At 45.9% G+C, this 26,741-nt stretch overlaps 1 protein-coding gene across 1 annotated transcript in view; it reads right to left on the bottom strand.

The window, feature by feature from the left end:
- FANCM (FA complementation group M) overlaps positions 1-26,741 on the bottom strand; it is a 75,510-nt gene that overhangs the window by 28,249 nt on the left and 20,520 nt on the right. Inside the window, exons 5-12 of the mRNA XM_086462082.1 lie at positions 20,847-20,978; positions 19,922-20,054; positions 17,914-18,042; positions 17,282-17,383; positions 12,389-12,582; positions 11,539-11,745; positions 8,242-8,476; positions 526-683 (exon numbers count right to left, since the gene is read on the bottom strand). Of these exons, the coding sequence (XP_086318208.1) occupies positions 526-683; positions 8,242-8,476; positions 11,539-11,745; positions 12,389-12,582; positions 17,282-17,383; positions 17,914-18,042; positions 19,922-20,054; positions 20,847-20,978 (1,290 nt within the window). The remainder of the gene's footprint in view (positions 1-525; positions 684-8,241; positions 8,477-11,538; positions 11,746-12,388; positions 12,583-17,281; positions 17,384-17,913; positions 18,043-19,921; positions 20,055-20,846; positions 20,979-26,741) is intronic.

The raw sequence follows: 26,741 nt of genomic DNA, 5'->3' as shown, positions 1-26,741 counted from the left end.
AAATACTCTGACCACAGAAAAGTATCTAAACATTATCACGAATACTTAAGTGGTTCAAATAAAAACAACTCCGTGCCTTGTGTCGTCACGGCTTTTCATGGAAAACAGGTTGTTTTAAGTGGTGAAACGGCACAAAAGCTCTGAGTTTTCTCTTTACATCAGAAAAGAGCTTGTAAAACTGGAGCTTGTCTTTCAGTAACACTTTTATAGTTACATGAACAAGGAACAAAAAAGCACCGTCACAATGCCATCACGAGTCCAGCATCCTGCGTGGAATACTTAGAAACAGGAACACAACTTAATGGATACCCAGAGACTTTTACTGTATCTTTAATTTACAGACCTAAACTTCAAAGACCCATCTCAAACATTTAACTCCTAAAGTCTTAACCTCAAAAACCTACATATAATTCTCAAAACTGCATTTTTAATACAGACTTCCTTCCAATTCACAGTTAACTTTGTCACTTAGGGCATCCTTTAGGCCTCACGTCAAAAGAAACATTGCATGTAGGTTAAACTCACTGGAGTCTCTTCCAGGTTTTCTAAGGTTTCAAACCGAATTTGCGGCAATACCGGTTCCTTCACTCCATCACTTTCCTTAATCCTGTAAAGTCTGTCCCATATTTCAAATTCCTCAGGCGACAGAGACCAGTTCTCATGACGGTGTGTTTGCTTTTGGCCTGCGGGGGGAAAACCGACGACAGGAAAATGTTATCTGCTGTAAGAAAAAGTACACACAGAATAGAAAAAGCCTTGTACGATACCAGTCCAAAGAAAAAAAAACACCTTCTCTGTGCCACCTGCAAAACCAGATACAGAGAATCTAATGTCAGAAACAGGTATCAAAACAGTGTTGCACGTGTTGTAATTACAGATAAATCTGCCTATTAAACAACTGTTTGGGGGGAAGGCATCATATAAACACAGACACAGACAGACCACCAGGTGTAAATGGAGAGGTACGTGTATACCAAGTACCTACAGCCCTGAAGGCAGCACAGCAAACAGGGAAACCGTACGGCTTGGAAGTCTAAATGTGCGTTTCAGACCTTGGGGAACGAACGGCAAATAAGTAAAAGTTGGGGTTTTTTGAAGTTACTCTTCAAATACTGGAAAGCAACGTTCATTTGCTATGTCACAAATATTTGTTAGTCATTTTTTGAATCAGTCCCCTCTATTAAGGGCACGCAGATGAGTAAGAGGACAGAAACAGGAGTACTGTGAAAATTCCCCAGGAGCAGGGAAAGAAAAAAAAGGCTCATGAGTTTCGTTTAGACTCATAACTGCAAGTGGGAAGCACGGGGCATCTGTGAGCACCAACGCTGGGCAAAACCAAAGTAAGTGCTCACGTGGCAGCGACTGAAGACAAGGCCCTGGTGCTGTTTGGCTCCGAGCGAGCGTGCTCCAGGGACGAAGAGGAAACGGAGTAAATTTTGGCAGACTGACAGCAGGCCTCGATACCACCGCTATCCAAAAAAATGCCAGACCCCTCAAAACAGCTGTCGGTGCGGATAGCAACACTGGTTCTTTGGATGTCCCTTTAACAGCGTGTTAAGAATGTCACTGCTTTCAGCCCAGACCGATGAAGCTTGGAGAAAAACAATGAAGTTAATTTGACAATCGCTCTGCAGACAGGATTTGGGATGAATCTGCAGCCAACACCTTATTCTGAATTAACGCCACGTGAGAGGAATCAGCCTGTATCTCTCAACCCTCTCAAGTTACAACTGCCAGAGACTGTGTCTCTGCAGGACGGTGTGACAATGTTCAGCAGAGACTCAAAACCAGACCCCTGAGAGTTCAGAGTACCAGGTTCAAGTCTTGTTCAGAAAAAGTCTTTCACAGCTGGAAAAAAACTAACCAGCACTGAAGTTTTTTAAGGCCACCCTTAAACAAACCCAGAAGATCAATACTGCTACTAAAATATTTATGACTTGAGTCCAGGCGATGTTACACTCCTTTATAGCTAACACACAGGTCAAGGACCCAGTGGAGCAGGAAAGGAGACAGACATGAAGGAAAAGAAAACTAGAACACTTATTGGAAAAGCCTATCTCACAGCCTTTCCCCTTGTTTACAAGAACAGGTAAGTATTAGATCTGCTCTAGGAGTTAACAGACAGCCCCCACACACCAGGTCAGAATATGCCCATCCCTGATCAGCATGGAGTCCTGGACAGCGTTGCCTGGACAAGGTGGAAAGGAAAGACCAGAAAGAGTCCTCGGTTGTAACCAAAACCCACCAGAAAGAGTCCTCGGTTGTAACCAAAACCCAACACCCTTGGTCAGTCCAAAGTGGTTTCTACTGTCTCACTGAAGGCTTACCTTCAGCACCAAGAAGCAAAAAGACGGCCCACCGAGGAACCAAGAAGGCATTTTCAAACAGCAAGTTGTTAGATAGGAAAAAGCGGGCGCCAGGGAAAACGCTGCAGGCAAACGGATCTAGTTTGGGATCCTCTTGCGCTTGAAGATGATTGTCCAGACAGCGCGCGGGAACTTTCCCAACAGCTCTGGTGATGAACCGCTGCCAGCCAGGCACGGCCAGGGACACACCGAGAACAACAGACGACTTCAGTTCTCCGCGTTACAGCTCCAGAGGACAACTCCTTTTGACAAAGGCAAGCGCATCCTGCGATACCGGCTGCCCAAGTAACGCCTGGCACAACTATAACTATAACGATACAGGCATGAAGGCTCCAGCAGCTGGCAAAACGCGGTAACAGATGTTTCCCAAAGGTCTGGGCTTTCCGCTTCTGTTTCTGAGCAGAGCAAGTATGTTTGGCTGTCAAGAAAATGGACTCTGCACATGAACGAAGCACGACGGCTCTCCCTGAGAGAGGGGAATGGGAGGGAATCCCCTTGGCTGGTAAAGCAGATGGGCAATATGGTCCAGCAGGCAGCAGGTTAAGGCCTAAATGACAGGTTGCTCAACTGCTCCCTTCACCAGAAACAGTAATTTCTTACAGTGCAGGGAAAGGTCTGACCATCTGACCCAAACATGTGGGTGTCTCTGGCTGAAGGAGGAAAGCAGGAGCTGAAAACTGCTTTCAAACGCTTTTTCGGCCGTACAGCCCAGTTGCTGTTACACACAGAGCGAAACTGAAGCAGATCTCACACTGAAGGAAAATCACCCTAGAGCAAAATATTCTGCAAGTTCTCACTTCTGCATTTTAACATTTTTAACCCTCTCCCCTGCTGTTCTACTCATCTCAGACAAGGAAACACACCAGAAGCTCTGACAGGACTGCCATTTCACATCGAGTGAAACCTAACTGAAACGGAAAGCAACGGGGACCCAGACAAATATGACTGCTGCCAGCGTACAACTAAATACAATTTCAGACTGAAGGGCTAGCAAAACCAAAACAAAACCCCTGCACCTTATACTTTCAGTGCCCACAAACCACAAATTCAAGACACCATTCTTAACAGAAGGAAAAAGAAGAGATGTCACAGCGTTCTGCAGAGCACTCGGAAATAACAGCTGGCTAAAATACGGGCAAGCTGCCCATGGAAACAGGCATGTATTTGTACTAATCAGGACTCATTATAGTTTAACAGAATACTATAAATTCACCAAATTATGAAATGCTTCATTTTTACACAAAGCCACCATTCAGAGATTACTAAAACTCACTGTGCAGGTAAAGACAACTTCTCAAAACTAAAAGCAAAGTTAAGAAAAAGAGCCAAAGAAATTCCACAAATACACTGCCTAGAGTAACGGAAATACATAATGAATAAAAACATGTACCACAGAATCATAGAATGGGTTGGGTTGGAAGGGACCTTAAAGCTCATCTACTCATATACACTCGTATAGTTCAATCCACAGCTCAGGCTACTACAGGTAGTATCAGACCAAAGGCAGGAAGCTTCCATTCTGGTGGACAGACCCACCCAGGGAATACAGAATACCATGAGACACGCACGGCTCATTGATGTCGTACGGAGAAGCTCAGCTTTTTACAGTATTCTGTAACGGAAATCAGACAGCTAAGCCGTACGCTGTTGAGGGCTGGCAAAGCACCAGGAGCTCTTCTGTAGCTCTTACGGAAGCAAATTCCCACCCCAGCTGAGCCTGGGTAGGCTGTTTGGATACACAGCTGAGAGCTACCATGTCCTGTTGAATTTAGTAACCGGCACCAGCATCTCCCCTTCGTGTGAAGTAACACACGCTCGTTTCAAGGGTAATTATCTCTAAGAACACTCTGTGAGCTACAATGTACTACCAAGGACGAACATATCGCCAAAATCATTAATGTTATTTTCCATGTTTTTCTCCAGAAGCAAAATATTTTCCTTCCCCATGAACTGGGAGGAGAGCAAGAAGTAGCCTGGAGGGGGAGAAGAAGGTGGATTTAGCCCGTAGCCAGCAGGGAATTTGTTAGGGCTCAGAGGACTAACCTCTGTTTAAGGGCACGAAGGAAGGAACTGGGAGCGCGGCATTGCCCAGGACAGCAGAGCCAGCTCTCAAATCCGTCGTCACAAACTGTCCGTCTTCTCACCATGAAGAAAGCTGCTGGTGCAAAACAAACTGCCGACTGTCTGAAGGTGCCGCTGGTTTGCCTGAGAAATGACGCACTACTGACACCGAATAATGCTGCCTCTACTCCAAGAGTGTGAAGGTGGGAGAGGGAAGGGGGCAGGGAAGAAGGACAGGTAAAGCGACACGCACAGCGTGGCTGCTGAGGTCACTTCTGGCCGGTAAACCTGACATTCGTGCTCCCACACACCGCACAAGTGCCGTGTTTGGGGCAGGCATGGCTACAAAAGAAGATGCAATTGCTATTTCGGAGAAGCCGTGTCATTGCTGGAAAAACAACTCAAAATAGGTGCAGCTGAAAGAAGTTTAAAACCCCCCACCACCTTATGAGGCATGTTTTGTGCAGCCATCCCCCCGAGAACAAGAGAGGGTGTGACCCAAGAAAGGCAAAGGTACCACGCTCTCTAAAAACCAACACAACACCTACACAAGGAAGCAGGCAGGCACGGACTGTTCAGAAGCAGGCGGCCAGCTGCGGCCTGAACCTGACACAGACAGCTCTCTCCTGGGACAAGTGGGACAAGACAAAGCTGGTGGGTAAGGTGTCCCCTTCTCCGCGCAGCACACAGAGCCGTGTGTGCCCTCCTACCACACGGCTAGCGTCAGGACAAGACGGCTGCATTCAAGGAACTGAAGTACATGTGCACAACCTCATCCCTGGTTAAATGGTTTTTTCCAAAGAAACACTGAAAACAGCACTCTTCTGCAGCGTTGCCATAGCCTTCTGCAACCACTCAAGAAGGTAACGTGCGTTACTATGCATGTTCAATTCCAACAGGTGATGACCTCAGAAAATTTATCAGCCACGCAAAGGCCTTGCCACAGCTATACTAACAGGCACAGGCAACTGGGAAGGCATAAACAAACCCCACAGAGGCCTAAGGACTAAAGAAGGCATCAGTATGTTTCAGAAAAAGGCAGTAAAAGGAGATTGCATCGTTAAGATAAAAACAGCAATTAAAGCAATAATGTGAAATGGTAAAATAGAACAAAACCCACAGCTACAGACAACTCCAAATTGATATAATCTGAAAAGGAGGGAGTGGAGTAATTGGGAAGAACCAGGAGAAGAAGAATTAATAAAATGAGGTTTCATCTAGACAAATGCAACGCAAAAAAAAAAAAAAAAAAAGAAATTATTGACAGCTTAAAATGACTTTCAGCCACCAGGAACAACAGGGATGGGAAGAGCCATTTCAACGCACGTCAGCTGGGCTTTGCCACGCCTGCTGCGGTGTCATACCTCTCTGAACAGGGAGGCTGGCAGAGAACTTGCAAAGACAGTAATGATAGAGATGGTAATCCAGATCTTTCCACACTCTCTCCTTTTCAATTACCTTGTGGGACGGTTAATCTTATTGTACAAAGTAAAAAAAAGATGAGCACAAAAAACATGAGCTGTCTCCAAAGGTATCTGCTCAGAGAGAGAGGAGTCCAAGCCATTTTAAGCGCCACACTAGTTTCTTAAATGCTTTTGATTTTACTGCACTTACCAGTATGCTAGTCATTTTAGAAAGCTCTTTTTAAAAAAAGAAAAAAAAAAAGCCCAAACAAAAAAACCAAGAGACAGATAAAAGAATCTCAAATTAGAAGAAACATCGTAAGAGGACTGCTGAGCGATGGGATTTTTGCTCTTGTTGCTGTAGCATCTGAAGAAAAGCTCGCAGAACAGAAGAGCACACTCGGCACGGCAGAAGTGGAAGGATAGTGTAAAACGAATAGAAACCGAACGAAATTAAGAACGGGAAGTATTTAATTTTGACTAGAAAAGAAGAATGCTTGAAGTTATACTGCAATACTTCTGCCCCTGATGCTTCCATTTCTGTGCACATGTATTCTTCCATGGACAAACCCGAAGATCAGCTGAACCTCAAGAACAAATGGGAAGTGAGACAGCAGCAGTGTGAACACACACAGCTCATTCACTACTGCCAGCACCTTCAATTTTCTGATGTGGAAGGGGGCACTGAAATAAGGAGAGGAGAAAACGCAAAAAAAATAAAAGACCTTTCTCTTCTTCTTGAGATTTATCTTGAATATCATTAAAATCAGCAGCAGCCACTTGCTTCACACAGTAATGAAAAGGCCTTCACCACAGAGCTGGCGCTCCGTGACCTGCACTGTGTGGCACTTGTCTGCAAGATGGGCAGTCAGTCACGCTCCTCTTCAGCAGCCGACAGAGCTCCGGGCACACCAGGGGCTCCAGCGTGGCGGCTGCTGGCCGGTTTCACACAAAGGAACCTGGTAATTACAGCCTGGGAAGTGCCCTTGCCCCAGCAGGAAACGCGTTCGGCGTGTTCTCTTCTTTAAGCACGTACTGCCGCTCACTTCTATTGCCCAGGACAGACTTACAAACGCTCCAAAATGGTTATTTTCATTCCACGTCTTGCCCTGCTTATTTCCTGGCCAGTTGCGCCTGTTTATTCCACCCTTGGCTTTCCTCGCTGGCCGCACCAGGGCTGGGCCCCGAGCCCCGACAGACATGTCCCATGGAAGGCTGCAGCGGCGCAGCGGGAAGCGCCACGCTCGGGAGCCCCATCCCAGTCCCATCCCAGCCCCTCCACAGCCCCATCCCAGCCCAATCCCAGCCTAATCCCAGTCCCACCATAGCCCCATCCCAGCCCCGCCACACACGGAGCCTGGGCTGAGGACGGCACGGGCAGGCTGAGCCGTCCACGCTCATCTTCCTCATCGCATTTCCACCCTGCAAAGCGGGAGCCAGCACAAACTGCTTTGGAGGGCAGAGGGGAAGCAGATTTCTCTCGGCGTGATTTGGTAGCTTGCTGCCCCTTTCTGTGTTCAGCCTTTTCTTTGCCCTGGGTGGTGCTTGGAAAGAGATCAGCTGTACGTTTTGATAATAAGAACTTCCGCGGTCAGAAGCATTTAAAAACCACTAACTCTAACTTCTCAGATACTGCAACAGGAAGCTTCCCAAGGCTTTTAGGAGTTTGAAGAAGTTGCTATTGGTCTTTTCAGAAAACACGTAACCAAAGAGATCGAGCACGACCGTTTCCAAGCACTTACAGAACTTCGCTCTTTCTTCCTACCTTCTAATTTCTCTCGGTTTACTGAGCATTTCACTGCCATGTAACTGCACCAGCTAAAGGGCCATTTCTCTTCTTAGACTCATTTTCCTCCAAGGGTGTGAGCAATTCATAAATATCCTACCCTTGATTCCTCCTTTTCCTCCCCTCAAAATTCTTTAGTTTTCAAGCATTTCTGCTTTATTTTTCTTCTATTAATAAAAACATTACACCTAACTGTTAAAGCCCAAAAGCAGATTTGGTATGGAATTATCACTAAGCATTTAAGTGACAATGATGCCCCCCGACACAGGGACATCAAGCCTTCCCAAGGCATCATTAACATTTGCCTCTTCTGTTTGTGGCTGGAGTTTCTGACCTTCAGCCACTGACTCCACGAGCAGCTCTACGGAGAAAGATGGAACAAATGTCTGACCTGAAGTACGGATACCTAGGGACAGAACCATGACTTGAGGGTGTGACAGGAAAGGGGTGAGGAGCCAAAGCAGCAGTCAGCACGGTGTCACAGCCCAAAGGCTCCAGCCGTCAGCAATTACGCTTCTGCTGGAGACCCAAACCTGGTGTGAGCCGGCGGGTCTGACGTGCTGCAATACACCAGCATGAGATAGCAGCTTACGCAGCGCTCAGAAAAACACCATAATCCTCTTACCGGTGACACAGGGAAAGAGAGCAGATTTATGCTGGAGGGAACTAGATCTTCTCTCTTTGGAAAGCGCTCTTGAATCGCTTGGTTCATATTTTTCAGCAGTAATAAACATTTTATGCAACTTTGGGTTTATGCCTTCTGGAATCATACGTGGGCTACGCTGGTAGAAATGAAGCATTTTGTTTCCCGAAAGAGCTTTGTGGATGCTCCTTTTGTTGGACTGGCTTTGATTGTAAGTCTGTAAAAGAGAAGATAAACCATATGTTGTGGGATGGCTTTTTTCCACATGACGTGATCAAAAGTAACAGAACATCTCAGTGCCTGTGGGGTTTCTCATTATTTTACGTTCCGCCACCAAGATGGTTTGGGTTTGTTTCTTTTCTTTTTTGTTTTCTTCTCGAAACACAACTAAAACAAAACACGATGCAAGGCCCTGAGCGCCAACCATACCCCCTCTTCTGTGAATATCGTCCGTTAAGTCAACACAACTGCTTGTTCAAGTTCTTGAACTGCAAGTGTGAGCCTTGCCGTGTGCCTCCACACCATGGTAACCAAGGCAGAGAGGGGAAAGATCAGAAGGACACGGGCGACAACAACAAGCTAGTAAGGTTGTATTGAAAGTCTGATAATGATTATGTTAAAACATAGCTGCTAAGTTCTATTTCTTTTTTAAAGAGCTTCCATACTAAAATATCGAAGTTAAATTTGAATTATGGTCATTTCGTGCCTAGGTAAAACACCCAAAGCAAACGGAACACAAAGCAAGGAAGCACGAAAGAACAGCGACTGTTCTTTCAAGCTGCAAACAATACAAAATATAAACCCATGTACAGCCTTTTAGGCTCTGCAAACACCTCAGAAGCAGGCACAGCACTCGATGGAAAAAGAAACACAGCCCTTGCCTGGGGACATTCACAATCTGCAAGAGATACAGGGGTGGTGTGAATTAGATTACATCAGGAACAAAGAAAGGAGGTCAAGCAAAAAAAGGCGTAAGATCATTTGTTAATGTCATACCTGCTCCCAGGCCTTTCATTCATTACACTCCGGTTTTATTGTGCAACAGGGAAACCAAGACAAAGATGGAGAAACCAAGGCAAGAAACCGGTCCCCCCTCTGAAACGGCCCCCTCCCCACCCAGCATTTCTTGTCTAACCCTGTCCTCTGCGTCCCCGTGACAGGTCACCCGTGGAGACGGCGTGCCCAGCGAGGCAGACAAAGTGCTCTGAGCACGGCGGCACGGCAGCTACGTTCTGTGGGGAGAGAGGTCTGCGGAAGCCAGGATTGGAGGAGAGGGACACAAAAAGATGCTCTCTGAGTAAGATGGGAAGAGGCGAACAGCTAGCTCGAACAAACTGGCCCTCGGGCCTCCCAATAAATACCTTCTTAATCCTAGAACAGGCAAAAAAGTCTGTTTATGGAAAAAAATTTGCATCACCCAATCCATTGCTTAACAGAACCGTTGCTTTGCTGTTCCTGACCCAGCGTGTTTCCTGCTCCTTTGTCTCACAGGGTCAGCTTGGCCTGGCGGGAGCCCGCGCGGCCGCGAGCTCCCCGGGCCCATCCCCGTCCCCCTGCCCGGTGGCCGGCGCTCCCTCCCAGGCCCTGCAGCTGAGCTGCCACGAGACGTGACAAAGCCCAAATCGCGACACGGCCCGCCTGGGAACCCGGCCCTGCGAGGGGGTGGGACCGCTCAGGAACCCGGGGCACGGGCAGGGCGCAAGTGCGGGGCATGCGGCGGGACGGGAGCCTGGCACCGGCTTTGGCAACAGACACTCCCCTCAAACTGCAGACTTCCAGACCTGCATTTACCAATTGTTCCCAATAAAAGTTCTTCAAAAGCTTTCTAATTGACTTGAAGTGGGTTGAGTTTTTAATAAAGAAAAACTAATTCTCACGAATTTATACAAGACCATTAATTACTCAGCTGCAAGGTGTGTGATGAGGAAGAATCTCCACATTAACAGATCTGGAAGGAGACTCAATTAAAAAAAAAAAAAATTAAAAAAAAAGGCAAAACCAAACAAAGCAAGCAAGCCAATATTGTTCAGCAATTAAATTTATTTCATGCTCTCAAAACAAACAAACAAAAAATCGTAAGATTACTATCCTACCTGGGGGAAGGTTCTGCTTCAAGGATTTCTGACAAAATCCGAAGAACCCAGTAACCCAACTACTTAAGTGAAACTCCAAGTAATTTAAGGGACCATTTTAACACCCCATTACAGAGCAGAGCTTTCAGTAGTAACCTGTCCTCAGAAGCAGCATGAGAAAATACCCATTCACAATACCACTCACTTTTACAATCTTTAACTCTCACCCCTTCAAAGCAGGTTTTTTTCCTCAGGCAGGATTCTTTGGACTCTCATTTAGAATTAAATTCCTGCTACCCACCAGTTTAAACCAGAGGCACATCATCAACTGGAATAAAGGAAATAACAGCAAGACTCTGAAATTACGGGTTCACATCAGCTTACACGTAGCTCGGACTTCTCTATCACGAAACCTGACCCAACTCAGAACCAGCCTCACAAGTAAACAAACCAATGAAGAACAAAACCCATTTTCAGCCCCAACAGGGAGGCGCACCCCAAAACCACCTTGCAGTCAAACAGGGGCTGCCCCACGGAACGGTAAAGATGCAGGTTCAGATCTCTCTGCGACTGATCACGCCCAGGGGCCTGCCCTGCCTCCTCCCGCCTGAGCCCGGCCCCGCCAGCTGCCCCGCGCCAGACCCAGCCACGGGCGGCCGCGGGGCGAAGCTGGGCAGCGAGCTGGCGCAGCTGACCATCGGTTCTGCCGGCTCCCGGCTTAGATTTCCCCTGTACGTTAGTTTCCCAAGGGGCAGCCTGCACTCAGAGACGATTAATTACGCTCTGAGTCGAGTGCTGAGGTTCAGGAATTTAGCAAAAGTAGATTTCCATTTAAGCTGATCTCTTCAGGCCTCACACGCAAGTGTGCTACCGCTAAGCACCAGCCTGAACGCGCGGTGTCGTCAGCAGTTCAGAGCCAGACGCTCCCACCCTCCCGCTCTCACAGCTCCATCCCTGTCTCTTCCACACGTCGCCCTGTACCCTTGGCAAACCCCCTGTATTCTCCGAGTCTCGGTTTATCATTTACAAAATAAATGTTACTAAGAAGACACCGAGAGAGCGCAGGTATTTTTAGAATACTGGGGGCTATTACACTTCCCCGTAGTTCAGCTGTTGCCAGGAGTGCTCAGGATGGCGGTGATAGTTTCCTGGAACAGACTGAACACGTCACTTGGTTTTCCCAGCGAGAAGAAAGCCACACACTCACCCGTTCCTCCCGCCCTTCGGCGAGGATGACAACGATCCTGCCCTGCCGCCTGCGCCCCGTTCGGCCCATTCTCTGCACGAGGCGAATTGGACTTTTCTGGGCGTCAAAGCAGATGATGAGATCAACTTCTCCGATGTCTAAGCCTTCCTCCCCGACGCAGGTGGAGACCAGGGTGTTATACCCACCCTCACGGAAGCGTTTTACCACCTGAATGAGCGACCAAAATTAGATTTAACGGTTAGCCAGAAGGCCCTTGATACACACTTGGCAGTTTGTCTGTTCAGAGAGAAGTTGAAAAAAATTAGTTTATGTTTTAAAACTACAAATCTTAGTCTTTCTGAAATTGTCAACTACTACATCGTGATCAAATACCACGCACTGTTATCAACATCAACGGACCAACCCTCCAATTCTAAGATAAAGGAAAAAAGCACACCTTATTCTGACTCCCACTCTGGCATTCTTACAAAATTGATCTTCCTAACTTTGCAATTAGATATTTGTTTTGTTTTGTTTTTCTAACTTTGCTAGATCAGAATTTAAGGAGATACCTTATTTTTTTCTACCTACAAGGAAAAAAAAAAAATCCCCTAAGCCAGTATTTGAGTATTTCCCCAGATTGTCAAACATACAAAAGTTAGCAATTGTTAATATAATGTCAATATATAAAATATTTCTACTTACACATTCTGTTCAGGGAGTATAAGTCTGGATACTCCAAAAGCGACTGAACCACAGAGGAATTCACTAAGGACCCTTCAGTCCCTGCCACGCAACCCAGATCACGCACTTACTCACACAACTGACACTCTCTCACTATTTCCTGCTACAAGTCGCATCGTGTCTTTACCTCAAGCTGCTCCTTCTGCGTGAAGCCTTTCGTGCTCTTCCCCGTGGAGTGGCCCACAAACGTCATCACCCGAACCACCGGCCGGAGCCGGGAAAGCATGTCTGCAATTTCTTGCACGCTGTCCCGGAACGAGGAGAAGATCATCACGCGGGTGTCCACGGCGTCCGCAGACCTGCTTTCGCTTGTGACTTCGGCTGTTTAGTTGTAAAAAGCCAGAAAAGCAGTTTTATTACCAATTAAATAACTACCAACTAGATAATTACCAATAAAAAAGTAAGGACAGGTCCATCCCACCAGCTACACATTCACAGCTCTCCTCTCACTTAATGGGAAGATTTTGCCCAAGTACACTGCTTTTTGACTTTTTCACAGACATTCTCTTTAAAAGAAATTTCATTTTTTTAAAAATCAGAGTAAATAAATACAATAAAAATCAGTAGAGAAAACGGGCAATTAGGAGCCTCATCCTATTTAGACCAACCTCACAGAAAATGCTCCAAGATATATCTGCTCAAACAATTCCTCTTTGGGACCAGAGCAGTATTCTAACTCTGAAAAATTTATACCAACTATGGCGAGAATGTCTTCTATCCGAGGTACCACTGCTAACGTCACTTTGAAAAGCTCAGGTTTGACGGCAAGTGTCTTCAAATACAGCTTGAGATGCCTTCTTCCAAAGAGCCTACAATGTGACTTTTAAATCTGCTGCTTAAATGCCCAGAGTCAGATGAAGTTAGCAATATCTAGCAAAAAAACCCAGTTACCATTAGGCTAGGATACAGCACGGTGGAGTGAGAGAGATGTACATCAACTGTCTACGATTTACCACAGCAAGTTGTTTCTAGTTCTACAGCTTTGGATCCTCACGACAGCAGAAATGTGCAAAAACTTCCCTTAATATCAAAATCCATTGCTTCTGAATGATCTATCACCACAACTGGTTATAGCTCTCCGTTCAATGGCAAAGACAACTTTTGCCCTTTCAAAAAAAAAAAAAAATAGGGAAAAATAATTCCATTGACACACAGCTTCTTAGCAAGGTGCCTTTGACCAATACCACGTTTCTTATGTTATACCATCATGGATTTTGTCTTCCGGGTACTCAGCTTTTTTTTTTTTGCCTTTTGTTTTTTTTAACCACAGACGGGTATCTGCCTTCATGAGCACCAGCAAACGCCATCGAAGCAACCAGCAGGGCCTGGACAGTCACCTTCTCTTCATCCTAGCCAAGGACTAAAACAAGACGCCCGTCACCGCGTGCTACGAAGTAAAAACCTGGGATGTTGAAGAAGAGAGTCTCCAAAAGGATATAGTGAATGACTGAAACTGGCATGGCGTGCCTGCACTGCCTGGACACCGGCCTCAGATGAAACCAAATAGGTCCAGGGACAAAGATCTCCTCTTTTACACAATTTTCCATATAACACCTTGATCCCATCAAAAGAAAGGTTAGACAAGGAATTAAAATTCTCAGGGCTGAATGTGTAAAAGGAGTTTTCCTGAACATACAAAGAACTGTCACGTGGTGCCTGACACCAGTTTCACACTATACCTGCAATTCCAGCATCAAGCTGCTTCTTGAAGCTGAAGCAGGAAGCCTAACAGAGAAGTGTATCCATCTTTCTGACCAGCTGCCAGAAATTCCAGTTTAGTTTTTAGTTCTGCATATACCTACATGCAGAAATGCTTTCAGCAGCCTAAGTCAAAAAGCAGAAGCTGAAGCTAACCATTCTGCCCTTTTCTTCTTAAGACGGGCCCTGAACTCACGGTAGATGAAGAAGATGGGTGCCTCTGCTCAAAACAAACGTTAATCTTGAGGCTGACAGCCCAGGAGGGTAGCCAGGAGGATCTCCAGCGGTCCCGTCCAACCAGTCTCCATTACTCTACGCTACTCTACTGCACCCTCTCAGTAAATTGCCGGCGATACGGGAGGTCGCCTGTCCAGCACAGAGACCAGTCCCCAGCGAAGGCCTAGAACTGACAGTGTGAGCGGGATTCAGTGCCTCTAGCCAGGAACCAGACCCCGCAGCACCGATGCAACGCGTTCTGCGTCACTGGCCACCCTGAGCAGACTGACGAGCTGTGTATTTCAGAGGAAGTGCTGGCTGGATGTATCTTACTTACACAAGTTCATATCGATCTCCTCCACTACCTTCATTCTGAACAACATTATTCTATATCTATTTTTAGCATATTCTGATGGCTTGAGTAGCAATAATGCTCAGTAGCATCTGTCCCTGGACTGTAAAAAATGCTACACTGCTGCCATTACCTCCTCGACCTTATCCAAAACCAGACTTGGAAAATTCAAGACATTAGCAGCCCATAATCAACCTGACACGTAATCCAGGTATGGAAGATTAGATGGGAGAAGCTCATTATGCTGAGCCAACCTTTCTTAAGGGCTGGCCAGAACGTTAGCTTGCACTTACCCGAATTGCTGCTAAGTGCATCTTGCAAAGCAGGGCAATCCCTACGTGGTCAGGAAGCTCAAACTGAACCGGGTTCATCACTAGTTAGAAACGGCTCAGAGTTTGCACAGGCAACTTGGCACTACTCCTGCAGGTCCTCGTGTGACAGGTTCCATTTCAAACAGAGGAAAAAGAGCTAGTGCTCCTGATCTGGCTAACGACTTTGGTTATCAATACTCTCCTTTTCTGTCGCAAATGTAGGGCTTTTCAGGGAAAATGCTTTGCAGTAGCAGTTACCGATTTTAAAAATTACACACAGGCTTGAAGACAGTAAATGATGATTCGGAGTTGTTCAGTAACATGGAACTGGAACAAAGCAGAGCCAAGTTCAGGGGGTTGGTTTGCTTCTGGTTTTTCCCCTAGAGATACTACATGCTCGCATGAGTCCCTGAAACAAACACTGAATGCATCTCCCACTGCTCACATACTGACTTAGGCTTTTACTTCAGAGCCTTCTGAGTGAGCAAAGACACATGTGATGATGTTTGGAATCTCAGTAATACTCAAGTTTTTATTGACAGGCTTAGGGCAAGTTCCTGCCTGGAGGAGGAAGAAATCAGGACACAGGTGTGTGCTCTGCTCAGCCAGAGTCCAAACCAGAATTCAGGGTGTAGCTCCTTGCGGACGTGTGAATTTAGAGTTTACGTGCAAGAAACAGGGAGTAAGGGTAGAAATACAGGTTTTGGGTTGTTGCTTCAAAGGTGTCATCAGAGGCGCTGTGACACAGTGAATAAGGTGGCAAATAAACCAATTCCCGACGTCCTGCTCTTCCTGCCAACTGCCCAGTGCATCCGTGCTGGAGATGCACAAGCTCAGGAGACACAAGCCGGAGGTCAGCACGTTCCCTGCTGCTAGAACACCTCCGGGATCAGACGGCGAGCTGTAGCAAAGTGCTTTCTGCCCTTGCTCTACACACAAGGATTTCAGGCCTGGTGGTTTGAACTCGCTCTAAATTTAGCTACACGCACCTACAGACCGGTGTTCAGGACACTGCTCTGTATTCCCCATGGCCTCGCACGTTGGTTGGGAGGACAGAGGAGGTCACAGGGAACAGGAGCAAGGAAGCACGGCAAGAAAACCTAACGTACCTGGCTCAGGATACGCCTGGACACACTACTGTAGCTCACCAGAGACGCTACGAAAGTTAAGGTGCTTCCTCCCGCACAGTTCCTGTAGTTTTGTGTTTATAACCGTAAAGACTTAGGGTTCATGCCTACTCACTTCCAGGGTTCATGCACACAGACACAAAACACAAAATCAAGACATGTGTATATTAATTACCTGTTAGTAATATTAAGAGACATGTCTGACCAACATTTCAAGGAAAAACATATCTTATGGGATTCACACAACAGCAAAATCCACGCTTTCAAAAGATGACAGAAGAGAATTAAATATGAAACTTAAAGTAACTCCAGTACAGAATAATACAGAAGTTGAAATCAAAAGGCAAGAGCTTAGAAAGATGTTACAGGAAACAAGGCAGAGGCGTGGAAGGAGGCAGGGAGGACAGAAAGAAGTATGAATAGAAAGGGGCAGGGGGCAGGGGGAGAAAGTAATTTGATTAAATGCATCTTATAAACTAACAAAAACGAAACTGAGGAAACGTGCGAGTTGCCTGCTAGGAAGGCTTGATTCTGAAAATCAAGCATAAGATAGGAAAAAAACTCCAAACCAACACAAAACGGAACAGAAGGGCAAGTCAGAAATTATCAGAACTTCACCAAGCACTAAGATCCAAACAGACAAGGAAAAAAGTGAAGAAGTTGCAAAAAAATTATTGTTACTGATGTCATCATTCTGAAAGCAATAACTGGATCAAGAAGCTGAAACTTCCTAAAACCAGAGACGTCTGAATGATTCGGAACACTTTGCTTCATAACCTCACACTACTGTATGACATGGTTTTTTTCTCCCTTTTGGTCACGATGAGAAAGAATGAGAGACAGACGAATGTAACTGAGGGTTTTAAACTTCAAATCGATGTCTCAGAATGCGTCACTCCTGGCAACAGGCTGGAGACCAGAACTTTGGTCCTTCAGCTCCACAAATGGGCTGCATCCTCCTTTGCAGGAGGCAGTGGTGGCACTGCGCTGAGAGACGGTTCGCAGAACAAACGCTGTGACTAAGAAAATTCATGACACAGAGTAGCGCTAGGGATGAGATCACTACCCCTGTTTTACTGAGCTGTTGGAAGAGTTTATATCCAATTAACAACAATAACTTACAGAATGATTTTTCTTAAAGAAATGTTATGGTATAGCTCTTCTGAAGAGGACTTTTCCACACAGGAGATACACAAACATACAAAACAATATAGAAGCACTGGAACAAATTAGGAAGTAACTCAGTAGGATATTACTTGTTTTCATCCTCAGGTTCAACCGTTCAGATACTTCTTCTTTGCGTTGTTGGTACCTACCAGAAGATCCCCCTTTCCAGGATTTGAAGTGTTCTATTACAATTTCCTCCAATTTCCTTAATTTTGGATGGCTGTAGATAAATTCCTTTTTATTTTCAAACACTGAAAAGGAAATAAAGCAATTAAAGATGTAAGTAAACCTGCAACAAGTACGAAGGCTTAGTAAACTTCTTTTCCTCCCATTTGTACACAAGTCAGATGTACAAATTCCTGACACTAGTTCTACCTGCATTCACCTAAACAAATTAGTGAGCTACTCACGGAAGAACATTTGTTAAAACCAGTTTTGGAGGAAGTGTTGTTACTTCCGTACAGCCACACTGTAAAAGTTATCGAGTCAAACAGTAATGTTTTAACCCTTCACTATAAGTCAAATTAAGAACTTCAAACATAGAAAACTTGTCCAAAGGTAGCTAAAACCACCAAGAGACAGATAGATAGATAGATAGATAGATAGATAGATAGATAGATAAACAGACAGACAAGAGTCAGAAGAAAACAATCTGGAACAAAGCATACTAGCCGAGCTTATCACAATGAACAGCTTCTTGCATCTACAAACGGTGCAGAGGTATCTGCTGTTTCATTTAAACAGAAAGTAAATATTCTGTCCCTAAAAGGGAAATACTGACCTGTTGTACTCTTGTAAACATTTCCATTCGCTGAGGCCAGAGATGTGCCTGAAAACATGTCTCTAAGCTGCTGATAGAGCTTCATGAAGTCCTCGTTACGACCAAGTTCAGTCTTTGTACGGCTTAGCCCTTTGGAAGAAGTTGAAATACCTTAGTACTTAATCTCCGGAGTGAATATAATTTTTGCTATCCAAAAGACAAGCTTTCTCAGAAGTAGCAAGCTTCTTTCAAGAGCTGAAAGATACATGTTAGCTTTAGTAAATGTCATAAACGTTGTTTGGCGTCAGTATTTTTTCAGGGAAGATGCCATTATAGAATCTAAACATGGAAACATGAATTTAAACATGAAAAACATGCATAGACAGAAGCCTGGTCCTGCAGGTAAGCTAAAAAGTTTTACATCAACCACCTTGCACTAGAAAAGCCATCCAATCCAGAAATGATCAGGGTGGTGAGGCCCTGGCACAGGCTGCCCAGAGCAGCTGTGGCTGCCCCCTCCCTGGCAGGGCTCAAGGCCAGGCTGGATGGGGCTGGGAGCGACCTGCTCTGGTGGGAGGTGTCCCTGCCCAGGGCAGGGGGTGGGACTAGATGGTCTTTGGGGTCACTTCCAACCCAAACCATCCTGTGATTCTATGAAATGCTGTCAGATACTCAAAGAGAAGGGAACCCAGACCAAAAGCTAAAATTAAGAAGTTTCTTAAATGATTTTATATCAATGTTGAAAAGAATTTTGTCCTACTCAAACCAGAAGCCAAACTTACAGAGCAGCAGTACAGCAGACCTAGTTATTAGAACTATTTTCTATCAGCCATCTTTCAAAAGCAGACAGGGATTTATGGAATCCAAGAAACTAGGAAATACATTAAATGCTCTCCAGTGTCTATGTCCAACAAGAGCACTATACCACCAGAAATGTAAAAATCCGCACATGTGAAAGCAATAAATTGTAAAGATGTCAAAAGCATAAAATTAATGAGACATTATTAGCACGTGCAGACTATAAAAATATATTTTATAGACATTCTATAGCACGAAGCAAGGACTGTATGCTTTTGCTCAGCCGTGGGACAAAGCAGGCTCATTTCAATTAAGCAGTGCTGTAGGCGAAGCAGCTTTTGTAACTCACCACACAGTTACACAGCTAAGTGTAAATCAAAGTGAAGCAAGAAACCCGAGAGCCACACCATGGGGTAATCTGAACAGCTGGAACCTTCCCCTCCCACCTCCAGCGTTCAAAACAAATCTGCAGTTGGGCTGGCGCTGCCATGTTGAAATCTGTCCCCTCAAAACAGGTGTCAGTCCCAAACCTGGTCTTCCAGAAAGCAGCGTCAGCCCAACAGGTCTAAAAATGACTGCAGAGTTGCAAAAGACTCACCGCAGTCAGCAACAGAATTAGGAAAATAAGCCAAGGGCAGAACAGAAAATACTATTGCATCACGGTATGAATTTGTGCTGTATCCACACCCGGAACAGCGTGCACTGTTCTCATCATGAGGCTGGAGAAAGTGGGAAGAGGAACAGAGAAAGACAATAACAACGTCTCATTCTGCCTAGTGAGCAGGGAAGATGCTGAACAGCTGGGACAGAAATTCTGGTGTGATGTGTCTAACTCTGCCATGTTCTGGCAAAGACGCCTAAAGCTCACGCATACGGCAGTTTTGCTCCAGGGGAGGAGGTGCTTTACGAGACCCAACGATTTCTCAGTTTAAATTGTCCCACGGCTATTCTCTGTCTCCAGAGACAGTACTGCCACCTACTCTCAGCTCTGTTTGGGCCTTATTTTGTTTCAGAACTGCTGCTGTACAAACACATTTGCTTCCCAAATATACTCAGTCTTTAACACTGCACTGACATACTTCCCACAGGGGCGAAGGGGAACAAAATACCCATTACATTTGCAACCCATCTGTTACACACGCTGGTTTGTGCAAAACCAGCCATACAGACGAGGTAAATGAAATGAGGAGGAGTGGAGACAAAAGGAAGGACGTTTCTGAAGACACTTCACCTTTTGATCCATCCATAATTCCACAAAGGTAGATAAATAATGACCGTACTCCCATTTGCAGCAGCAGCTCATAACCATGATATAAACTGATGCAAAGTGCAAAATCTCCTTCGATGATGCCTTGATGCATTCCCTGTGAAAACAAACCAGGCTCATCGTTACATTAGGAAGCCAACAAGCATCAGGCATCACACGGCAACTCTTCTGACAAAAACAAGAGGGACAGCAGAGAACCAGGCCCAAAGCACAAACTAACGCACGCCGAGCGGGCTGTCCGTCAAACCCTTCGTCCAACAGGTTACACATTTCTCACAATCACTGAAGGCAACCTTCTTCCGTCTCCAAAACAATCTCCTAAATACTGTGTTATCCTCCAAGATTAGCTCTTCACTTTCCAATGCAGCAACAGTCCAAATCTGACAGCTGAACCGTCCATCCGTGTTTGGCAAAACAAGAGATTTCTGGCACGTCTACTCAGGCCACAAAATTTAAGCCAGGAAAGTTGTCTTGTCAAGTGTATCTACCAATCTTCTTTGTAAGGCACACAGTCCTTTTTTTTGGGGTTTTTTTTTTTTTTAGGTAATATTCTTTCTTAAGTTTGCAATATTTGAACACTCCATGACAATTTACAGAAAGATAGGAGCAGCAATGTTGTTTTGAGGGGACGGTGTAAACTTGCCAGTCAGCAATTACAACCTAAGTTCTCAAAACAACTTCAGTTTGCAAATGGAGTTGTTCATCTTTTCCTTAATTTTCCTACATCAGCATCAAGCAATGTGGAACAAAGCAGGCGTATTTTATTCCAGGGCAAAACCCAGAATGTTACAAAGGAAACCTAACTTAAAGGGTATCAGGAAACTTTGTATGCTACAGAGTATTACTGCTTACTCATTACTGTAATAGCATGAAATAAATACACATTTACCATATTTTGTGAAGAAGGGTTTTTTCTATATTGGTCTCTTGCTAGAATTATCTGGTACTTTGTAAGGCTGGGAATATCCCGCCTTGCTAACACTCCTACTTTAATCAGGCGTCCAGCAAACGTTTCCAGCACCTGCAAACAAAGCACAGAAGTACACGTAAGGCGTGAAGGTACGTGTATTTAGCCGCTCGGTTTATGTTGACAGATCTTACACGACAGAACACAAGCAGGTCATTTATTTCATTTGAAACACAGAGTTTTTCGAAGCCATCTGTACTGATTTCTGAATCATTTGTGACTGTACCAGAGGACAACCTGGCACTCTGCCTCACCTTAATTCTGCGTTATCAGGATGTTTCTACGCTAATCTACAATTTATTTTTTTTTCTAAGACCAGTAGAACCATTACAGCTTGGTTCCCTAAGGATTTGTGCCCTCCATCCTACAGGCAAACACCATCCTGCCCCCAAGGTAACCCCAGATCCGTCAGAAAACCGAGAAGTGGGAACACACACTGTGCTTTGCGATCGCACGAGTACTGACCGAGCAGGGACGGGTGCCCAGCTCCCTCCCTTACTGGTAACCCCAGCTCCAGCGGCCCTTCAGGAACACTTGTACCCATCTTCGGGAAGTCTCCGTTAGGCAGGCGTTGGACTAGCCAGCAGGTGAGCAAGCTGTGTGTGGGAGTGGGGAGCCGGGAGCCGAGGGGAACGAGCGCCCGGCAGGCGGCCTGGCACAGCAGCCCGCCCCGTTTCCTTCGGCAGCCATGCCAGAAGACAATGTGGTTTTATACATCACATGTACCTGTTTTCCACATCGGCTAAACAAGGGAACTGACCTGCACTAATTCATCTTAATCCTGTTTTTCCTCTTTGTTTCTTGGCCTTAGGTGGTCGGGATTTTTTTCATAGACTTAGTTTTGCATGAGCGCTAACTCTGCAATAATTGGAGTAATCAGATTTGTCCTACCAAAATTACTTACAATCTGTTGGCCCACTTGGCTAGTAGCACCGAAAACACCTTAGTGCACAATAACAAGCTCCTCCAAAGGCAGGCAGCCTTGACTTCGTGCGGCAGCAGTCAGTTCCCGAGAGCTGCTTACAGGCACACAGCGCTTCCCGAGTTCGCTCGGCATTGTAACACCCCTTCGGCTGAGCGGCGCCAAGAAGGCTGTAGCCTAGCAGTGCCTAACCCCGTTACTGCTGCTCTTCCAGCCCACTGACCACCAAGTCCAACTGAAACAATAAAATCAGGCCTAACTTTCAGGCCCCAATCAACATGGATCTTGGGCATAACTGGGAATAATTGCCATCGTCAGCTACGGCAGCATTAATCCCCCAAAGAATTGAGAATGCAGAGAGAACTTTGGAAGGGTGAGGGAAAACCTGTGAAAGCCCCAGCCAAACCAGGGAAACGATGTGCTGGGGAATTTCCACGCGGCCCACTCCACGGCTGCGGGTGTTTCAGAGCCAGCTACCCGGAGCCAGCAGGCTAAGCAGATTACAGCAGATAAAGGCTGCTGAGAAAGAATAGAAGCGATGCCTCCGTTCCGAATGCTCTGGTGCATCTTAGGCTGCTCCTCTCCCCCCTCACTCTGCGCCCTCAGGCTGGGACCCCACGCCTCGGGCAGCTGGTGGCTGCTGCTCAGAGGAACTCAGCTGGGCTCACCGGCTGCCGGCCGGAGGGAAGCGGGCAATCCCGCCGGAGCAGCTCGAGGGCAGGATGGTGCTGAGGGGCACGGCCCGCCCCGCGTCTCCTGGGGAAGCTCATGCCAGACCTGAGCGCCCATCTGCGCCCGAGAGCCCCCTGGCACCACCGAGCCCTGTCTTCAGGCTTGCCTTCACCCCCAGGGAGCCGGGGTCACGGCCCCACACGGCCCCTCGGGCAAAGCGAAGCACAGCCAGGAGACTCCACCCCGAAGCATTCCGTCTAATTAAGGCCAATGGATTAATTGGACCAAATAAATCACTAACACCACAAACAACAAGCGAACACCAACTGGAAACTACACTATTGCTAGGAATTTCTGCAGGGAAAAAAAAACAAACATGGAAATCAAACAATCTTTTCTTCAGATACAGTCAAAATCATTCACCAAGCCACTTGGAGGTCTAAATGCACAAGAAAATCTTTTCTCATATTTGGTTTAGTTTTAAGAGTTTAAAATTCAAAACATTGTCTTTCACCAAACAGTTTGTTATTTTTATGCTGTTTTTAAATCTGGCCTGTATCTGACAAGTCACTTTAAAAGGACAGACAGAAGTGTCTGTGCCAGCTTATAAAAAAGGTATTAAAAAATAAAAAAGGAAATAAGAATGTTGACTATGCAAGGGATAATTCAGTGGGTTTTATTTTAATGGGATACCACTGAAACAGCTCTTTACCCCCACATCAAAGCCTAAGCAGTTGGACATGAGGACACTTGAAATGCTGAAGATCAAGCTTAGACTGTGTCTCAGGTAGCAGAAACGGAGTCAGTCCTGAGCACAAATGTGTTTCTCCAGAAAAGAAATTAATGTTTTCATTAAAAAGCAATGCCCACATTGCAGTATAATATTTCAGCACTGGTTTATTATTTCCTATACTTGTTGCACAGCTTTTTCAGAAAAGAAATTTCCATTACATGTACTTTTATGTTTCATCCCTTGACCTAGTTTATAACGTGTAAGAAAATTACATGGTCACTGTTTACTCAGTGTGTACCCCTGTCTGACTTAATCATCTTCTGCAAAACAAACCAAGGAAGACTATTACGAGAGACAGCAGGATCCAGTCACCTGGAGCTTCAAAACTAATAAGGAACAGTAAACATAACCCACTTAGAAGAGATGCAGAAACAAGCGCTACTCAGAGTGATTACATTTATCTTGCCCCCATAACTTTATTTTTAATTAAAAAGATAATACTTTTGGAAAGTCTCCTCAATCTTTCCAAAACATTTAAGTGTTATGTTACCCATTTGAAAATAGAACTGTAGAATTAATTTAAATTAATTGCTTACTAGGACTCATGGCTCTTTCTAGCTCACTAAATTGAGGTGCCACAGATTTGCCACCAATATGTGAAAGACGACGGGAAAAGCGAGCCCATACTGCACCAAACTCGCCAAGAACATAAAGGTTTTTGCTGAACAAAGTATCTTTTGCAGCAAACCACGCTGATTTTTGAAGTTTGCACCAGAGATCAGCTTCGGACCTGTCGTTTGGAGCTGCGGCATTAGCTGAGGACTGCCACGGGTATTACCAGCAGAACTGGCAAGGCAAAGGCCCGCTACTGCTTCAGCTGCGCCCCATCAGAAACTGCCAGTAATCTGGTTTCTCTTGGCACGGCAAAAAACAAAGGATCTAAACAAATGACCCGGCCTAATTATTTCACTGCAGAGTTGCAAGCACTCTTTACCAAAGGAAAACAAGAAATCCCCCACAGTAAATAACTGCATGTACCACATCTCTTTCAGAGCAGAGATGGATGGAGGGGGCTGAGAGAACCCAGCCACTAAGCAGGCTGTATCTTCCCAAAATGCAGCCTGAGCAGGCCCGCTCCTGTCCGCGGGAAAGGCGAAGAGCCAGGAAGCTCCCCAGGGCGCTCCCAGCCTCGCCTGCCAGACCCGACCGTCCCGCTCACTTGAACAGAGCCGCCATCTCCCCCCGCCCCCTGCCCCTGCTCTCCCAGCTCCAGCATCTTCAGCTCCCAGTACGCCACAGACCCCCTCCAAACAGGCCGGAGCAGCCGCAGAACTGGTGGGCAAGAAGACGGGACCACGCTGTGCAAGGTACGGTCACACCTACAGCTGTGCGGGAGCACCAGCGTGCCCCACTGCCCCACTGCTCCGCCTCGCCCAGGGACCACCGAAACCAGGAGCGGGGAAGTAACACAAGCAGCGCCAGGACACAAATCCAAATCCAGGCTTCTGCTGCGGTCGTGCACCACGTGGGCAGCGCGCTGCTCCTGCTCTCTGCTCCAGATTTTCAAGTTTTCAAGGAAGAGAGCAAAGGAAGACAAGAAAGGGAGAGAGGAGACTTCTTCCAGGCTCTGGCCCCACCACCCACAGCTGGAAAGCCAGCTCAGAAGGTGGGCTTGTCTTCACAACAGAGTTGGGAACGTCCTGTCCTAGGGGAGAGCAAACAGATTTTGCAGGAAGGCATGAAAGCCACCAGGGCCTTCCATGGCTCCAGTGAAGGTCAGGTGAAGATCCAGAGCATTCACTGCCTTGTTTTAGGACTGAAACTAGACAGGTTTGGGTTTCACCAAGTGCGCTACCTTGAGAAGCGTCAGTGAGGTAACCTGATGTTTCTGAAAGCAACTTCCAGGAGGAAGTCCCAGGAACAAGGTGTGTTTAGTCTCTACCAACCGTAAATCCAGGTTGAGCGAGAGGATCTTGAGACTCCATCAAAAGAGAAAGCAGTCAGGGCCACGGAGCCCAGAGGCGATCACAGAACCAGCCAGCCCCGTGGCCGTAGGAGCGCGTCTCCCACACGAGCTAGGGCAGCTTACGGACGTCTTCTACCCGACTTGAAGAAACTTTTCAGGCACATGGAGTACGTAAAGCTTATGTACAGAGCCAGAACAGTTTACTGAAACATCTGATGAAGCCTCTCAAATCATAGTATAGCACATCAAAGGAGGAAAGGAGGACAGTTATCAAGAGGAAAAACACTGTGGGTTTCTGACAGAGCAGGCAACTGAGAAAGGCCCTTGGAGCTATGACTAGTGCTCGCTTGGAGTTATTCTCCCTGTAAAACTTCAGTCATGGCAAAGACAAACAAGCGCTAAACAAGAGGGAGAAAAGTGCTATTTTCTGTCAGCTTTCTACTGACATTTTCTTACCTTTCCAATAATGAAAATAAAGCAACCGGGACACAGCAGGGTACAATGTTTTTAAGCTGATCTTGTGATTCCTCCAAACCAATACTGATCAAGCCAGTAACGATCTCGGCACCCCTGAAAGTTTTGTTGTCAAGTTCATATTAACTCACTCGGACGCTTCACAGCCTTCCCACTCCCCAGGATCTGTTACACACTGAACATCCACGGTTCTTCCCTGGAAGCTGGTATTCGTCAAAAAGATACAACAGTTTGTCCTCTTCTAACTTCTGGGGTTTCTCCTATTACAGCATTTTTCATTTCTTGAAAGTTACAGCAAAGAAGGCCTACAGTTTTTACTTTTCCATTAATTTCACCAAGAACATTTTTACTCTTTTACTTGAGAAGCTGTGAGGAAGCAGTGGCTTCTCTGTATCAATCTGCTGTTCAGTAAATGTCATCACTTTGCCACAGGACAGAAAGAGGCATCCTACTGAGGATGTTTCACAGCCTCAGTTTGCAGGGTTGAGTATTTTTTTGTTTTATATTCAGAGACACAACCTGCCAGGAAAGCCCCAAGAATACAGCACCACCAGAACCACATTATCTCAAGAATGACTATTTATTAGCCAGCAGTCACACACAAAATTAACAAGCTGGGGGAAAAAAATAAACAAAAATCAGCTTTGTTGAACTCCAGTAACGACCAGTTACTCTACTACAGCAGCGGCTAGACGCAGACCACGACCCATCTGCAGTGCTCTGTCGAAAGCAGCCCTTCGTACATAATTACCAAGCACATCACAAACCAAAGACAAATCAAATGCACGTGCAGTAATCTGTGCAGGTGGGTCTTCAAAACAGGGTCTTAAACTCCTACCAGGTAGGCAGCCAGTCAATGCTCAGCGGCATTTCTCACAAACAGAGAAGTTTAGTTGTTATTTCAGACAATTTTTCTGGTGGTTGTTTTTTCATTTTTGTTTTTTGTTTTTCCCCCTCCACCAACGATGCTTAGCAATCCTCTAAACAGAAATCATTTCACTTAAGCAACCCTTCGTTCTCATAATTAACCCTGGAACAACAGAGTTGGGA

Source organism: Leptosomus discolor, chromosome 3 (assembly GCF_034619465.1).
Source record: "Leptosomus discolor isolate bLepDis1 chromosome 3, bLepDis1.hap2, whole genome shotgun sequence".
NCBI lineage: Eukaryota > Metazoa > Chordata > Aves > Leptosomiformes > Leptosomidae > Leptosomus > Leptosomus discolor.
The sequence above is the reverse complement of the archived record's forward strand: the minus strand, read 5'-3'. Positions and strand labels throughout refer to the sequence as shown.